We start from the raw sequence: 19,142 nt of genomic DNA, 5'->3' as shown, positions 1-19,142 counted from the left end.
AGGGCTGCATGTTTTCATGGCAGCAGGCTCGTAGGTTGGGCTGTTCATCTAAACTCCTGCTAAGAACCAGTACACATCTGATATTGGTCTAACTGGTTGCTATTAGCCTAGCCTCTTTGCTCCACAAATATTTGCACTTCTATTACATTTAGCACTTTGGAACAAGTAATAATCAGTCCCCACTTGGAGAAAGGGAAAATATACTCTTTGAGAGTGTTTTGTTGCAAAGAAAACAAAAGACACAGCTATTTTCCTGAAGGCCATCAAAGCCCATGTCATTGATCTCGATGGGAATCACTCGACACCCACTTGAGCGACTCACTTGAGTAGATTTCAGGAAAGACTAGCCTGAAAATGACTTTGTTTATGTAACTGCAGCATAATTCAGAATAATGAGATGTTGCAGTAATAGGGCTTGTTCAGTCTCATCGCTATTACCTGGCTTATTCTCTTTTTAGTGCTGGTAATAATGAACTGGTATTACTCTTTAAACAACTGTAAGCAGGAAACAGGTTTGAAAGATACAGGAAGTATTAGTTTAAATAACAAGACATTGCAGGCAACCCAAGGATTGGTTACCTAACTGCTTGGCATGACTTGTAATTATCTCTACAGAACTGAGAACTTTGGTCCTAGGTGAAGAAGAAAGACAGCATCTCAATGACTCTTCTCATCTTTTATGGTGGCTTCATATAGCAGGAAAAAAGTAAGTAACTACTGCTAAAACCAGAAAATATACAGGCTTGTATATCGGTACACATTAATTTCATCATAATAACCATCACTGCTCAGGTTAGAATCTCAGAATAGAAAACTATTCTCTCCTGCATAACATGACACTGAAACACAAGCATGACAGATAGGAAAATGATTCAGTGAAGTCATTATGTCCTATACTCCATTTTGCTTAATATTAGCAATTTGCAGACACTAGCATTAAAGAATATAACCTGGGGCCAGATTGCTCCCAAATGAGCTGGGTTTTTTTTGACAGGGCTTTGCTTCACTGTTTCTTTTTATTAAACACACAGAGATATTTAAGAAGAAGGGATAAAAATCCTTTCTATGCATGGGGAGAGGACATATATATGAAGGGAATGTAAAAGATAATAATGCAGTACTTTCTGATGGTTCCTGGAACACAGTACTACTTTTGTATCAGAAGAGCGTGTGCCAACTTCAAATCAGCATTTAATGAACCCAGGCAGGAAATGGGGGATGGGAGAGGGTGCATAGCGAGCAGGTCCTCATCTCGAGGCTAAAGCCATATATAGGAAACCTGAAGAACAGAAAGTGAGCTTTTGTCCAGACTTCGAAAGGCTCTGAAGTGAAAGCATTTCCTTTTCCTCGCTGGCAGGCTTGCTTAGAAAAGCTGTGGGGCAGTCGAGGTAAATGATGCTAAATTTGGCTACTAAGATTCCAACAACAGCATGAGCAACAGCAGCAAAATTCACATCTTACTTGAGAATAATACATTGCTCCCTATTGCCCAGGCACCATTATCACTAAGATCGTTTTGAAACAATAACTTGGACTTCTCTAACATATTTAAGTCAACAGAAACAATTAAGAAACAAAGACTTCATGATCTTGAAGTAAATCTTCACTGGCATTTGCTATTTCTTTAGCTGTCGTATTTTTAAGCTGTGAAGTGTCATATATTATACTGATTTGAATATATTCTATGCTGTACTCCATGCAGGAGTTAGTGTTTTTCTCCTGCCTTCTATCTCAATGTATCAATAAAGGAACACACAGTCAAGGAATCTTTTTTTTCCACACCACATTGGTTGTTATTGTACTACAGACTCATGCACAGATAAGCATTATGTGCTTTACAACACACAACCATGACAGGCCATGCCTCAAATAGCTTAAGGTCTGTTATAGGACAAAAGGATGATGTATGGGTATAGACCAACAGAGGTACAAGAGAAAATAATGAGATGGTACTGGTTAGCACGATGGTGCTATTGCCAGCATACCAGCGGCTTATCCTTTGTCAAGTTTCTTTCTAGCACTGTGGCAATTGAGAATTTTCAAGAAGATACCGAATGTGGATAATGAGATAACTTTGAGATCTCTGTTCTGATTTCGCTTGAAGCAGGAAGAGCAGAATGGGAGAAAACATACTGTGAAGAGATCCTCATTTTGTTGGGTCCATTGCATAGCACAATCAGTTCCTGGTCCATGCTGTGGGATCCCTATCACCGTGGTAATATACATAAGTAACAAAGCAGCCTGCCTGTCTATGCCATGCCAGGACCTGGAGATCAAGGAAAAAGTCAAATCCCACCTCACTACTGCACCAATGAAAAGAGGCAAAAGAGGCATATCTAAGGTTCCTAAGAAGCTGCTAGTCTGAGGCTAATGGGCTAGGAAGAAACTTCCCAGTTTCTCCCTCAGGGATGTAGGTAGAATGAAAGGCACAAGATACTCCTATGCACCATCAGAAAGGACAAATGAGGATAGTCTGGGCTTCCTCACCAGAACTACGAATGCAACCAAAGCCAGGCAGAAAAGCAGAGAACACAGGAGAGGTACCAAAACTGTTTCCAGCTTCCTCAGCTGCTTTGTGGAGAGCTGCGAATGAGTTTGTTCTTCTGAGAGACTCGACGGTCTCACAGCCTTTCCTCTGCTGCACGTGGTTCTTGCAGACATGTAAATAGTCTCTGTTCTGCATGGAGTTTCTGACTTCTGCTCTGGCTTCCTGTAGGCAGCCACAGACTGTTTCAGCCACCTCCACACAGAGCTGAATATATTAGGCATCGACAAGATGATCAGTGACTTTTTGTTTTCATATGTGACTGACTGACATTTGCTGTAGAAGGCCGCATCCTGATACAAGACAATACTAGAAAAAGAACACATGGGACATCCTCCCCACTGGCTGATCGACTGGGAGATACCGCCATGTACTACAATTAGGTAGGTTCAATGACTTCTAAATTCTGGTAATTTAAGACAGTTTTTTTCATTTCTGAAAGAGTTTTAAATTAGATTCATGAGACTGAAAGCTATTTACACATGCCCTCTAAAGCTCTTCCAAGAACTACATGGACCTGACCACTGGGTGGTCCCAACGAGGCGGGAGCACCAGATACAGCAGTACAGGATGGAGACACTTTGTTTTTCTGGCTTGCATCACCTAATGTGTTTTCAGCATATACTGAAACTGTTTCCTGTACAACCATTCGCTTTAAAGGGAGTGCTGGTCATATGCGAACCCCTTTAGTCCTTTGCTTTATTTTACTTTTGTAAAAGTTAGAATGCTTTATTTATTCAGACTAAGGTAAATATCCATTCCCTAAATAAAAAAACAGGTTTAGTGAAACACATGGTAAAAGAGCTAATCAGATTAGAGGGGATCTTGCAGCCCTTCAGCTCTCTTCAGGCTAAGGAAGCCAATTTAACAAGATTAGCAATTTTTCATTGATTTCCTAAAGAAGGTTCAAAAATGAAATATTCCCTGAAGCTGCTATCTAACTTTTCCTTGTTATTCACTGCAATCTGTATGAAACATAAAATTTCTGGTTTCTTATCCATGCAAGTGTTACCTTTCTAGGAATGATTTATTGAGTTAGATGTAGGAATTACTTAGTGTACTGCTTGCATTTAGCCAGAATTAAAGATCTTTATATTTTTCATGAAAAGCTGATCAGTGCGATATACTTCCCGTTAATATTTGTTCTGCCTATAACCTGTGAGGCAAAAGAACAGGTCTCTTCATAGAATTCTTAATAATTTCTGTTCCTTAGAACAGAAACAGCATCTTCGTGGTTTCAATGAAGCCATGGTTTCACTGGGCCTCTTGAGTCCTCATTACATGTCAAGTCTGCTGAAACCATGGCACATTGTTACTATGTCAGGTCCATTTTAATCTTCTTTGTAAACAAATATTCTTTTCCAATAATAAATAGGGGATTAAAAAGCAAATAATAGTATACTGTCTTGAAACACAGAATAAAAGAACAATGATATTTTAAAATTAATTCTCATCTTCCCTGCATATTTTCAAATTCTGTAATTTTTTTGCACTTTTATAGCACTTACAGGAGCCAAATTGTATCTGAGTTCTCAGGAGGTGTAGAGGAGAAAGGTGGTGGTGAAATGGGCCATTTAATAGAGGGCATCCCTCATTTGAATGGTAACCAAATTTATATACGCATGACTGGCAGTCCTTCTGGTTAGGTCTCCACTGGTTATTCTCGCCCCCGCTTCTGACCATATATACCAGTGAGTCCTAGCTGGGAAGAAGTAATGGGAAATAATATCGTACTTTCTGCAAGTATAGCAAATTCCACTCTTCAGCCTAAATCCTCCTCCAATATCCACTGAATCACTAATTTTGCACAAGAAAAAATACTTTCTTCAGTGAGGAAGCACCAGAGACGATCCCCTAGCCCCAAAAGTCGAGGCTTTTGTGGCGTCACAATTTGACCCCTAGATACATGATTTATTTTTCATAGAACAATCATGTTCATGATTATGTTCCCCAAGCCCCATACAAGAAGGAATTAGTTAATAGGGTGATTAAATCCCACAGATTTTAATCTAGGAAAATATCCAGCAGTGATAACTCACTGACAGCAGGCAGAAAGTATAATCTAGTATTTCATCAACCTTCAGAAATTCAGGATGAAACACCATCACTTTCTCCCCCAGTTTAACGGGGCATCAGTGTCATCAGTAGTTGAGAGCTGGGCAGGTCTAGATTGCTGAAGCATACTCTTTAGAGTTGTCCAAAGGCAACACAGAGTACAGGATGCCAAGAAAACAAAAGCAACCAAAACGCATTATATCTTGCTTTCTTAGCAGCTGAGAACTATGGGCCAAATTCAGCTCAAGAGCAGGAAGGCACTTCAGCTCTGCTGAACACAAATGAAGATAAAATTGGCCCCAAAGTTTTTTGGACTTTCAAAACATGTTTGTCTAACTTCTGTAGGCAAGGTTGACTTTGTGAAAGGATCTCTCCATATTAAGCGAAGTGAGGAGAAAACCCCCACCTGTTTAAAGTCTTAATTAGATATTGACACTGCACCTTCACAACCAAACTGAATTAAAACAAGTTTACTTTTAGATAGGTCTTTATGCTCTGGGATATAATTCCAGTCCCCTACAACTTAATTAGCTAAATATACAATGTAACCTTGCATCTGGTAGAGTAATTTAACAGGAATAATTGTGCACCACCATAACTCAACGAGACACTGAGGAAAACCATTGAAATGCTATTTCCTTTCCTTTGGAAGAGAATTATGTACAATTTCAGCATGCTTTGCATTTCTAACAGTTAAAGCCAACAGGGAGGTATCACTCTCATTTATATTACTTTCCCATGAGAAAATCAAAAGCAAAGTACAAAGCTTATGCCGTTGTTCATGAATGGCTCTGTAATACTTACTTGGCTTTAGCCAGAACATGTTATTTGGCAGCTAAAACCCCTAATTAGAGTTGTGGGTTTGAACAGATTTTTCAGTGAAACTATGTTTTGCAGGAGTTTGGAGAAGTGCAATCTTTACTAACCAACTTCTTCTATTTTGGATGATCTGATACCATGTGATTTCCACTTTTCACTTCTCTGTCTGTTTCTCTCTTTTTGCCATCTTTTAGATGTTCTTGTTTACTTTTCTAAAAGTTTTCAACTGTCCCTGCCCTAGATACAGTGGAAGAAAAATTGTAGTCCCACTGACATCAAACAGGACAGTTTCTACTGACTTCAAAGAATCTCAGATTTTATATGCAATATTTTGTAACTTATTTATCCAGAGGGAATAGACTTTGAAATGCCCATTAAAACCATTCAACTTCATTTTCAATGCACATTATGCTCTTAAAATGCTTTAGATTTTAGGACTGCTCCCTGCTCCTTATTTAAGCTGCTTCCTTTAAGTTCAAAAGTCAAAAAGGTGTCTAGTATCTGATTACCCGCTTATCAAAAAGTATGCAAGCTACTTGTTAATGCTAATTTATAAAACATTTCTGAAAACATACACAGTTTGTGTAAGAAAACTTTTCTGTAACCACATGAAGCAGAACTTTCTAATTCAATTTTGGCTCTGCATTGGGCAGTAAAAGGAGAACTAAGTATTTAGACCAAGATTGTATAATTAGTCTAGCCATCAAGAAGGTTCAGTATTTAGCACAACAGAGTAATTACTGGCAAGACAGAGTGATGAATACACAAGTAGTGTGATTTTTGCTAAAACAGAAATACAGTGAAAAACCTTTACCCAGGTCATCTTGAAACCGAGTAAGAATCACCCACGCATAACACCTTTCCTTCCTGCAATTAAAAGTAAGTGTTAAGTAAAATATATTAGAGGAACAATCTTGCATTGATGGGAAGACTACGATGGTCTTTACAGGAATCATCCTGGCGATGACTCCTGTTGAATCCTGGTGCAGGCCCTGGCAGCTTTCATGATACCAAAGCATACCTACACAAATTCTTTTCTCTCTGACAGAGTCATTAAGCCTACCGTACCATTCATTTTTATTTAGCTTTAAGCTATCTCAAAGAATTTCCCCTCTAACTCAAGCTAAATTTGAGTGACAGGGCATCCTTCCTCACGCCCAGCTTAGGAGGCTGCAGAACCCTGATGGACCTGAGACGACCGCAGCCCAGGACAGTAGCTACGACAGTATTACATTCCCTTAGAGCTGCTGGCTCCTGGGGGGCCAAACCCTGTTTTGGCCTGTTCATTACATGAATCTGGAAGAAGCTGCTAACAACGGTTTGCTTCAGGTTCCCTCTTCAATTGCAAGTGAAAGTTTCTTCTTCTAAAACCTCTTACTACTAATTATGCCCTCTCAAGTTATTGATAGTGAATTTAGAAAGGCTAAAAAAGTCTGTGATTAATGGGAAGAGAAGTCAAGAAAAAGAAGGCCTGGGAATCAGGATACTTTTTTTTCCCCCCTCACTGCACCGGTGATTTCCTTTGGGCACATCACCAAGTGCAAATTTGTGGAGACTGTGCATTAAATCAGGAAAACAAGGACTCTGAGAGGCAGGAATGCTTAGTATCCCTGAAAAATGGGATAAAATGAGGAGAATCATATCAGGTTTGCCTTGTTTCCCTGCTCCAATAAACAAAGTGCCTCTCCCATTTATTGTGCTCACTCATAAACTCAGAGAAAAATAACGCTTCTCTCTACTGAGCTTGACTTCTTCATTTTGGCAGACATAATAATTGAGGGTTTGTGATCCTCTAAACCTTTTTTTTAACTGAAGACCAAAAGAAATCCAGCTTTTTCATATACCGTTACTTCACAGGAGAGTGTTTTCCTAGAAAATGCAAACAGAAATGGAATTTGGTGGCACAAAGGGGAAAAAGAGAAAAACTTTCACACACGAAATCTTTTTCTTCTCAGTTTCAACTGCTCAAGTAAATTACTGAGTCACTAAGTGCACAAAGAATAATGGTAAGGAAATATTCTAATTAATTTCTTTTTTTAAAAAGAATTACATCTGCTGAGCTCTCATTCAGGAATCTCTCCCTCTCATTACACAAGAGCTATGCTGTTATTCTACTGCCTAATCAGGTTAACTTAATATGTTTTTTACAAAGTGATCTTCATGACTGTGCAGCACAGCCTTCTTTCATCACAATATTAAACAATCCTTCACCTCCTCTTTTTTCCTGTATGAAATTACACAATTTCCCCCCTCCAAGCAAGAACCTTGTACTATTTGCTACTTAAAAACCCCCATGCTATATTTCCATTGAGCATGCTTCCAATTTTTGGAAAGTGAGCTACAAACATCTTTTTAAAGAGTACTATTGTGAGCAATCTTCAGATCCCTAAGCAAAATGCAAGTTGTGAGTTTACAACTCCATCAGCAAGGAAAGATTCAACTGGCATAAAACCAAAATAAATAGAAATACTGATTGACATTCCCCTTCTGCCATGATTGTGCTAAACTCAGGAAAGAAAAAACAGTTTGTACTTGATATGATGATGTCCCCAGGAATTTCTTCCAACAAAAGCCAAAACATAAGGCAAAATGCAGAAATTCCATCTATAGCAACATTTTAAAAAAGCATGCAGCTTTGGTTAGAGAGCTAACCTTTATTGGAATTTCCTGGCTTTTGCTGGTTTGCATCAACAATTGCACACAGAAAATGAAATGTTACAGATTGAAGAAAATGCAAATGTTATGGCCATTTGCCAGAATTTCTGCATTTATTTCAACAAGGTAAAAAAAAAAAAACAACAGAAAACTTTCTTTGAAAAGAACTTCTACCCTATCAAAACCATGTTGTTTGCTACATTTTTGTTAGTTTTACAGTAACCTCATCAAGCAGATAATATTTTCCCAGATAGGCAGACATAGAATTATGGAGATCAACAATCAGAATTGATCCCCATATTAAATGATCAGGTCTTCAAAAGTGCACAGCTCCCATCAGAGCTCTTACAACAGTCAGTATGAATTTCAAAAGTGTTCAGTAATAGGGAGGAATTTTCAAACCTCTCTGGGTAATTTAGACGCATTAGTCTCATTGAAAGTTAATGAGCCATGTGCTGCTCAGGCTTTTGGGTGCTTTGCAGAAAACACACGTTACGACTGGTATCCATGGTGAAAGTCGTGGGCATTTTTAAAATTTGATCGCACGTTCTTTAGGCTAAATTCTGCTCTTAGCTACAGATGTGTGGCTTCTCCTTACGGTGTATTTATCTGTCCAATGAAGCAATAGGTCCCCTTGCTCTGCTCTTTTGAAAGTCTGTCAACACAGAGCATCTGAATGCAGCTGTGCAAAGAGCTGCATATCCTGGCCTCTAGCGCCTAGGACAGTCCCAATCCTCCATGCAGCTAAGCTGTGTGAAGCCTACTGCTGACAAGTTCTGCTGCATCTTATACAGAAAGGAATAATCCACATGGCTAAGAGAGTTACTGGGCAACCATAGTCACCGCACTAGGATGTTAACTCTGGTACCTAACTGTAAACATAGAAAGAGCAAGACTCTTAAGGCTTTCCTAGTTATCTAAGCATCCCATCATTCTAGATGCTAGAAGAGTAAAAGTTGCACAGAATATTCTCCTGATTACCATAGTGTCTCTGAATTAATTTTTAAAAGATTAATAAGGAGATGCCACTTCAGGACTAATTAAGCAAAGGTTAAATAGATTACGGAACAAGGAAGTGAGCAAGCAAGACTCACGATTTACAATGCCTGTGTGACACTCGGTGTTCCCTTAGCACTGAAAAACACATTAGGATGTCAGGAGAGAATCATTCAGCTTTGCTGCCCATTAAATCTGATCTTAGAGTAACCAATTCAATCAGAATTACCTTCCAAGAGCATTATATTAAAGTTGGAGAAGAGAAAGGTATCTCTCTATTTTATATTATGAATACGGAAAATAAAATTGAGAAGCAAAACAAAGCTGCAATTAAAACCCACAACAGGTATTCCTTTCTTAAGGCTGAAAGGAATGTGAGGTCCGCTTTCATATGAATTGCTGACTGCATGCAGGTTCAGCACCACAGAAGGTTTACCAGGAGCCAGTGGCAATAAGCGTTCATAGCCTAAAGGAAAGGAAAAGAGGTTCACCCCTCATGGCAAAGGTCAGATTTCTGCAGGCTTATAGCCTGTCCATATACATGAGTATTCGTGGGACATCTTTGTCTAGTAAGGTCCCATGAGGATGACACAGGCTCCGCAGTGTCCCCTCTGCCTGGAGGATGGCCCTATAACCACCCAGATCAGTGTAGGGTCATTCGACTTGTGTCGATCTGGTTCCTGTTGCTTTTACTCTCAACCTGATGAACAATCATTGCAACCTTTGTGGGGATGTTGCTGAAGGCTGGAATTAAACAACTCTAGCATACAGAGAGATTGGACGTGTAAACAGGATATTTAACAGTTGCTGTTTTCACGGATGTGGAGAGCTATCAGATCCCTTGCTAACATACAACATGCTGTACACTTCATTTATATTTGCTTATCAGAATCACTATGTAAATGTCAGAAACCGTTATGCTAATGATTCTATTAGTATTTGTCTATTTATTCTGTAGATATCTTTTCAGAGAGTCATCATGTCCTTTGTTCAATTTTGGAACTGATGCATTGCATGCCCAAATATTTGGAATAACATATAGAAAACATCTGGATTTAATTATATTATAGTCCTCTTATGCAGACAATGGGAATTGAATTAAGGAATATTTTGAAACCCCCACAGAGATATAAAAGTATTAGCAGCTGCACGAGAACTTTACTGTTACAATGTTTGAAAATGTTTTGTTTTACAGATCAACAGTCTGACACATCATAAATATCAATCATAACATTTAAGATATATAAACAGAGGAGAAAAATTAAAACTTACATTTCAAAAACATGTAGATGAATTCACAGCATTTAGAAGATGCAGAGTGTACTCTTTTGTTTAAAAAATGAAAATGTATATTCTATTAGCATAGAAAATATATGTTGTACAGTGGTACTAAGCAGAGAACCACATAAGGGCTTACTGTGACTGAATAGCCTGAACAAGATTTTATAGAATCTTGTTATATTGCCACCATATTGTACAAAGAGTAATTCAGCTAGAATAAATTAGCATTTCGCTTTTCATGCTTTCATTCCTTTGAAAATATTTGGGGATATAATATGAGCTTAGAGAGCCTGCCCCAAAGTATTAGATACAGACTGGATTTTCTTTCTGAATGTACGCTGGTTCCAAATGGCACTTCTTTTCAAGTCAGTACCAGTTTTGCAGTTAGTTTTCAATCTCCCAGTGGCTAAATCACATTCAAAGGCTGTTAGCACAGTAGGGGGTCAGACTTTCTCTCTGAATGTAACTATATCACTCAACAGCAGACTCATGCAATAAGCGATCTAATGTTTTTGTTTCTTTTTTTTCCCCCTCCTCTTAGTGTCTCCCTGCATTCCTGGACACCGGTCACTGCACCAAGGACCTGAGGCAACAGCCACATGGACTCCACTACCATCCTTCTAGCTTTCTTTATGGTGCAGAAAAAGTGAAGTCTACAGTTCACCTGCTGTCAAGACAAAAGGTTCAGTTGCTAAATCCTCTGAAACATTCAAATGAACATTTTCTTGTATAATATTACACATTCCTATGTGTAAAAAGTGCACACAAATGTGTGTGTGTGTATGCGTGTGTATGCACATATGCACACAAACTTTGACAACCAATGACACAAAATATAATATTAATCCTATTCCTCCTCTTTCCATGAATCCCCCTCAAAATGTCCTGAATAACATTGTCTAAAGGCAGCATATCATCTGAAGACAGATACTGTATCCACCATGCAAAAGAGAGAGCACTATTAAAAGTAATATTGAGACAAAGAAAATAATGCCATAAAAGACCCGTGAAATGATGGTCTGTTTAGAAACTAAGTTTATCAGGACTGAAGCTTGCACTAGCTGTTAGAATTGGGAAACACCGACTCTTGATACCATGTGGTCAGTCCGACTTCGTAAAGACGCAGTCAGGATCTTTGAACTTACCCATAGCATCATCCTGAACAGGCTTTGTGGATTATGATATATGCCTTGCTGATGGACAGCCTGGTTAAAATAAAGGGTGGGAGAATTGCTGGGTAAGGGGCTCAAATAAACTACGCTAACTCACCCGTTTTACGAAGTGGAAAATCATCCTTGGCATCCTGCGCTCCTGGTAAAGTGTATTTGTACGGTGGCGAGGCCCCACTCAGGGGTGGAGAGCTTTGATCCAGTGAGGTATGGTGGGCAGCCCTGCAGCAGACACAGAGAGGTCACAAATTAGCAGTCACTGAGGTGACCAGCAGTAACTATCTACACATGTTGTACACATGTCTCAGCTGTGTTTATGTTCTTGTTCGCCTAAGTGTGCACAAACCACAGGCTCATGTAACCAATTTCACTTTTACAGTAAGTTATGGAACTACTCGGGATTCCCAAGAATGCGCTTTTTGCGCTCATTATAAAAGTCACATAGGATAAGAGTCATGTTGACCTACAGACAGGATCTGTCTCCAGTTTGGGGAATTGACCATTTTAGATTGTTGCATTTTTTAATATGAACCAGCTGAGGCACAGCAAAAGCCATTTAAGTCTTGTTTATCACGTACAAATAGATGTACATTGATCCAGCCTCTTCTATCAAAATGTGGGGGATTTTCAGGGCAGGGGGGCTTGTATAAAACTAACCAGAAATACTGAGTTGTTGTTATTATCTGTTGAAAAAAAATGCAAACTATTTAGTGGACAAGGTAGATAAAACCTTGCATTAAAGTTGAGTTTATAAGTTTTGTGAGCACACCGCTCTGCAGCACATAGCACTCACGTCAGCAGAGAAGCTCCAAGCTGAAGAGTGCTTTCTGACAACTGCTGGATGAAAGAAACAGTGTGGGCAGACTTTTCTGAACACGGAAACTGCAAATTGCAAAGAAATTGCATCATTTGGCCCAGAGACAGGGGTTTTTTTTGTTTGGTTGATTCTTCTGTTTAGAGGGGGAGAGAGGGAAAGGAGGGAAACTTTCAAACTTTGTGTTTATCTAAACATAATATTACTTGGCCTTTTACAGGGGCTCTCCTTATCCTTCCAATGTAGTGTGGTTAATTGACAATACGTCTCTGTCAAAAGGGGCACTACCATGAGAGGAAGTACTACTTTCCCTAGTGCAGCAGAAGACATCCTCTGCAGAGCTCTTCGTTCTCACTCATCCAAAGACTCAGAACTAAACTCGGATTATTAGTCCAGAAATCTTACACACTCAAGAGAATTCTACACATTATTTGGGAAAAAAAGTACTGTATCTCCACCAGAAAAAATCTATCTATATATGAAATCATGTTACCACAATGCTCTGGTTAGCTCAGAACAGAAACTCCATAGGCAGGCCTTCAGGAATTCTTTTTAAAAAGAACAAGTACAAAATGGAAATCTAGTGTACCATATGCATTTGTGTTTGTCCTATTGACGGCCAATTTGAGCATAACATTGAAGTCTTTCAGAAATGCAGCTAGAATTCATTTTGTTGGATTGACTTATGTGTCTGTTGTAATGAGGAAGTTAAAAAGGAATTAGTTAAAAAAAACGGGGGGGGGGTGTGCTAAAAACTGTAAAAACCATAAAAACCGTAAATTCTTAAAATGTTAATAGGCCCATTACAGGACTCAACAAAATCACTTGTTTCAATGGTGTAAGCAGATTCTTATCAAGGCCAAGGCATCATAAGAATACACAATTTTGGATACTAAAATCCATCAGAGTAAGAAAAGTTAAATGACCACTACCCTTCTCAAAATCCTTGTGAATGACTTACACCATTGAAGTAACTTCATTGGAAAGCAGCATCTCTTCAAGAAGAAACAAGTTTTGTGATTGATTCAAAATCCAAGAAAATCAAACACAAAGTTGTTCTAACTGCAAAAATTGAAGAGACTTGGAAAAATGACAGGTATAGTTGTAAAATTTGTGATAGCATCAAGAGATGAAGCAGTTGAAATAAAAAGTTTATACAAATTTCTGACAGCGTCTTGTTCTGTACAGCTCTCATCTCATCACTGAACACTGAGCACTCTTCAGTTCAACCAGAAACTTCCAGCTTTTCGCTTACTTCTTGGTTGAACTTCTGTCTTGTTCTGGAGGCAGACTATCAATACCCCTGCTGGAGAAGCATTCTGGCAAGTTTTAACAGATACCTGGATGAGGCAAGGAAACAGCTTAATGCTGAACATACGTGTACCAGAGCTTGGGGTGGCGGCTCATGGAATGATTCTTCCCATTTGCTGGAGAGTCTTTTGTTGCCGATTTACTCAACAGGAACTCTTGAAGTTTCTGCTTCACTTCTGTACTGGCCACTGCCCCTAAGACACACAGAATTAAACGTATCTTATGTTTACTTAAAAAAATTTACATTTTTAAAGAAAACAAAAACACAAAAAAGAGCCTGTGTCTTGCTGCTGGAAGTGTTGTAAACTATAAAAAATATTGGCAGAAATCAGTCAAAATGAGATAATATTTGGATTAAATGTTTGTCTGTAGAAGACTGAAGTCGGCCATAACCCAGAAATCCAGTGAAGTCATAAGGAATATTTCAACAGTAGATGAGCCCATTTATCCAGGGCCAGATGTATCTAAAGAATTTAAATTATCTGCTAATAATTCCCAAATACAAAACCAAGGATAGAACTAAAACGGTAAGTGGCAAAAGGTCACTTTGAGTTTGCAGTAAAGAATGTTTTTTCTTTTAGTAAAGTAATAGTACAGCAAAACTGCCCTCTGAACACTGGCTTGGTTATGAGCAGAATGCCGCAGAAAGAGCCAGCAGTGAGTCTTTTTATTCAAGCCACTTAAGAGCCTGTACCTGTGAGGTCTGGAGGACAGACCACAGTCTGAAACATGAGTCTTAGTTGATAACTCTACTCTTATGACATAAAAACAACAGAAAGACCAAAATGCCAGGAAGACACAGTGCATTTTGACCTCTCTTGGTGGCTAGCTCAATACAGTACATGAAGTAGGGCATGTCAATGTCAGGTTAAACTGCCAATTCCTACTTGCAGCATGGGACGTGCTACTTTACTCACAGCCATAATACTCTTAATAAAAAAGGCATGAAAAAGAAAAATCTTCTTTCATTCTTCCATAAACAGTGACAAAAAATGGAAGAAAAAACATTTCTTCAAAAGTAGCAGCACTAAGACATAGTGACACTCTATTTGGTTACCCAACCCTGACACAGCACAGCTAACTGCTGAGCATGTCCCCTTGTGACCCAGGTCCCATAAAATACTCTACTGCCCCTCAGCTTCAGACCCTAACTCCCCTCCCCGCACCTTCCTTCTACTCATTAAGTAGATCACCATCAGCAGCAAACGCTGGGGCTGGAGCCGAGGGCTCACAAGTGCTGCTTGGCTGGCTGCTACATGCTGAACAGCCACCCAGCAAGCCGAACTGAGAAGGGAGCCACTGAGTTCACATCACTGCTCTTCCTTTGGTGGGAGCACTAATAAAGCCCAACTGTTTACATGGAGGCTCATTTTTCTTGCCACTCACAGGAACCTTTTGTTCCTGCAGTTTCTGCCACCCTCCCACTGCTGGGTCAATAGGCTGGTGATGCCTTCATGGATTCATCATTCACCAAAGTACTGGAAGCACCACGGACATCTTAATTTCTAAAGCCTACAATATGGTACACCTACAACTGTTGAACTGATACATTTTTCCACCCAAGAAAAAAAGGCAGGAGCATAACGTACAGCTCTCTTCTGCTTCAGTCTTTGTCAGTTAATTCTTGTGGTCATTTAGCAGGGCAAGTAACAATATCTGCTCATGGCAGCTTCATTTTGAATACCTTCACAATGTACTTCAACCAGATTTTTAAAATGACCTCCCTAAGGAGAATTATTTGTATCTGTCTCCCTCTAGTGAGCACCAAATTCCAACAGTATCCTTTGTATCTGTCATTTGCCTTAGAGCTATATAGGAGCTAGAAGTAACTCTTGGTTGGGCCTCATGAAACGGCGTCAAGAACCAACACAAGGCAGTTTGAAAAAGTACTAGCAAAAGTATTCAGAAGCCTCAGCCAAAGATACTCTTAAATATTTCATTATATTTTCAATCTTGAAACAACGCTCAAATTAGTTAATCAGCAAGTAATTTGATTTTTTGCTGTTTTGTAGTGCTTTCTGTATTGGGAAATAAGTTCTTCAGAAAGAAGTTCTCATGTGAAGCTTTGGGCTTTCAAATTCCCTCCTTTTTTTATAAAAAAAGCTAGATTCTTGAGAGGCATATACAGAGGTCTGCCAAAACATGCTTTCCTACAGTTCTCCAAGCCTGCACACAAACTAGCAATGTGTTTCTGTGGGCGCAGCAGGTGGCTCTGCCTTTCTAGAGGCACAGCCTCGACTTTTCTAGTTGTGTATTTCACACAGTAACAGGCTTGCTTCAGGTTCCTGTTCATTGTCCATTTCTGCTGGGAGAAGGCGAAGGGGAATAGATTAATTTCTCATTAGGATTCATGGTACATTGGCTCTTACTTTCTCGGCTTCTTTCTTTGCCTCGGAGGGGAGGAAGCTGCTGTTCCCTGCGATGCCTCTCCAGTTCCTGCTCTTGTCTCTGCTGCTCCAGTTTCTGTTCTTTTTCAAGGAGTTCTTGCTGTTGTTTAATGGCTAGGAGTTCCTGTTGTAACTTGCACAGAACAAAAAGACATGAGAAAGTGCAGTTTGCACTGTTTTCTAGGTCAGTCCTGGCTAAAACAATCCCTTTGAATAACTATCTGCTTGCTTTTGTGCTTATGCTTTTCATTAAACGACTTTCCCGTCTTTTAAGTGGGATAGTGTATTACTGGCTGTCCCTAAAATGAAATCTAATGTCAGGTAGCAGCCTGCTGCTCTGGTTTCACTTCTTTCTCTTTTGGCAAAAATGCCTGGAAACGGCACAGGGTTCTTTGCCAGTGCATCACCCAACTCTGGCTGCTGTGCTCCGCTGCATTTGTCTGCTCCATCGAGCGGAAGCTGAGCACAGTAGCATAATGGCAAGTAGATCAGAAGGAAAAAATGAAAAGAAAAGCAAGATCATAAATTCCCGGTCAAAATCCATTATAGCAATCCTACCATAGTGCATGTAACCCCATAAATCATTTTCTTTTTACATTATATGAAGCAGCTCAGACAAGAGTGAAAACAACACTTTCAGGGCCTGCCTCTGTTTTACAAATGCAAATATTATGCACTTGCCTATCAATTTGATTTGTGGGCACAAACGCAAACAGTAGCCCAAAAAAGCAGTCTTTTAATATACTTAAAACTGCATACATGGAAAAGACAGCAATACTGAAGTCTGGCTGAAAATCCAGCTTTGTAAAATAGGTAGTTTGATTTTTTGTGGATATGGTGGCTTCATGAGCTTGATGGTTTTCATAGTACTGCCTTGGTCTGCTGGGAGCAACTTGCTGGTAGGTGCTAGCAGTTTTGCTTGAAAAGGCTTCTACCACCCAAATACAGAGAAATAAGCACTCAAACACCATCTCTCAGCCACAGCGAACCTTTCAGGCATGTTCCCTTTTTAGGTCTGCCTAAGCGTATTCAGTTTGCAGATAAAGCGAGGGATAAATGAAAAATGTTGCTACCTTTATGTGCTCCTGGAGCTGGGCCTGATGCTGGCGGGTCAGGTTTTCATGCTGCTTCTGAAACTCTGCAATCAGCAGTTGTTTCTGAATTTGCTGCTGCTGCTGGATCAGAAGCAGTTCCTGCTGTAGCTGCTTTTCACGCATAATTGGGTCCACCATGGGAACCATCATCCTGAGATCAGTTCGCAAGTCTAATGGCGAGATAGGCTCTAATCCCACGGGAACCTCCGACTTTACATCCACTGTGGGAAGAAAACAACAAAACATATCTATATTAAATATATATATTTGGATATATATCCTTCCTGGAGAAGGAGAATAGAGATCATTCCTACTGGGGAAGAGACCAATTTCACTCAAAGACTGCTTCAATGTACAGACCTACCAAAACACTACTGCAATCTACGCTGTATGCAAACTTCAGACATTTGAGTACCAACTGGAGATTTTACACATTATTTTATCACTTTCTTTCCATTCTCTGCAAAAATACTCACAGATTAATATTCTGCTAAATAGACTGACAAGCAACCTAGTTCTAAAACCATGTCACAGCCTCATGGAGCAATATTTATGAGAATCTCCTAGGCACTATTAATGCTTCACAATAAACATTCAGGGTACTTCTTCAGTGTAAGATGAAGGCCTTCCAGTTCTCACTGCATTGCAAGAGATTCTCCAAAGCTACATAGCTACTACATGCATATGTGTGGCAAACACATAGGAATAACACATATGAAATTATAGGAAAATAATTTGACACACAAACCAAGAAGTTTTAATACAGCTTTTTTAAAAATTATGACCATGCTTGGAGTGGATTAGACATAATACACTATATATGGCTTGTAAGAAAATGAAAACATCTTGAATTATTCCAATTTGTTGCAGCAATGGTATATATTGTTCATCCAGCATTAAAGTACTCAATGGAGAATCCTGTGTTTTTCTATCTCGTTATTTAAATCGAAGGGACTAAAAAGCAGCAGAAGAGAGAGATTTGACGATTTTCACTACAATACTTGTAAACCTCAGATTTTCACATTAAGTGAAGAGACAGGGTGCAACTTTATCTGTTTCAAAAGAACAAAAAACTAGCAAGTAACATTTCTACAACAGGAAAATAAATAGCTGAGGGTCTCTGCTAAAGCTCAGCAGTTCTGATTCCATCCACGAGAGGACAGTGGAACACAAACACATTCACTCCTGTTCCACTATCTTCACAGGAAAATAAGATTATTAACTGAAAACAAACATGCTGTCAGAAATGACTAGCGAACAAGATTTTAACCATATTTTCTCCTTTTGCTCTGCTACAGCTATATTTGTTTTCAAGGAGAAAAGTAAAATGAAACAAATATTCTAGAAAGCAGGAGCAGTAAAATTGAAGCAGCAAAAGTTGAAACTGCACAAATGGAGACAACTGAATTCTAACTGTACGATCAAACCTATTAGTAAAAAGTTTTATCAAAAGAAAAGATGAGGCACCAAATCTCTTCTACTGATCATATTCTTTTCTTCTCAAAATTCTGGAAACGTACAATTTTCTGTTTTTTGGGTTTTTTTAAATCCTAGTAACTGTGACTGTAAACCTCAGAGTATAATTTGCCTTCTTAACCCACTATCCCAACAGAATGATTGTGTCTAAGTGCTTACTTTTGTTCTGAGACTAATCACTAAATTATAAAAAATCACCTTTAACTTACAAAAACTACTCTTGATTATAAATAATTGCCACAGAGCAAGAGAAACGGACAGGCAAACCCCCAGCCTTTCATCCCATTTATTCAGCAGCAATCCACATTCCATTTGTCTAGACTAAATATAGCCGCGTTTATACAAGAAATCAATAGTGCTTGCAGAGAGCAGAGCAAAGACATGAATATTTCATCAAACTCGGAGAGAAATGGCAATCAGCAAACTGACAGCAAACCGTGTAGGCTGACTGGCCCTCCAGATAAGTCTCCGGTACTTGGACAATGGCTCATTGCCTGCAAGTCACCGTCTTATCATCAGCGCTCTGCTATTTTTAACATT

The 19,142-nt window shown here is 39.2% G+C and overlaps 1 protein-coding gene across 11 annotated transcripts in view; it reads right to left on the bottom strand.

Annotated features, from left to right (window-relative positions):
- HDAC9 (histone deacetylase 9) overlaps positions 1-17,346 on the bottom strand; it is a 228,142-nt gene extending 210,796 nt beyond the window's left edge. For 2 of the 11 annotated variants that reach the window (XM_075706453.1, XM_075706457.1), the window contains exons 1-4: positions 17,106-17,339; positions 16,015-16,156; positions 13,719-13,839; positions 11,621-11,742 (exon numbers count right to left, since the gene is read on the bottom strand). In XM_075706453.1, coding sequence (XP_075562568.1) covers positions 11,621-11,742; positions 13,719-13,839; positions 16,015-16,156; positions 17,106-17,276 — 556 coding nt within the window. In that variant the 5' untranslated portion in view covers positions 17,277-17,339. Of the gene's footprint in view, positions 1-11,620; positions 11,743-13,712; positions 13,845-16,004; positions 16,166-17,105 lie in introns of all 11 variants that reach the window. The other 9 variants (XM_075706446.1, XM_075706448.1, XM_075706454.1 and 6 more) reach the window with 9 other exon arrangements.
- Positions 17,347-19,142: the final 1,796 nt, after the last annotated feature.

Source organism: Pelecanus crispus, chromosome 2 (genome assembly GCF_030463565.1).
Source record: "Pelecanus crispus isolate bPelCri1 chromosome 2, bPelCri1.pri, whole genome shotgun sequence".
In the NCBI taxonomy this organism is placed as follows: Eukaryota; Metazoa; Chordata; class Aves; order Pelecaniformes; family Pelecanidae; genus Pelecanus; species Pelecanus crispus.
This window is presented reverse-complemented; position numbering and strand designations above follow the sequence as displayed.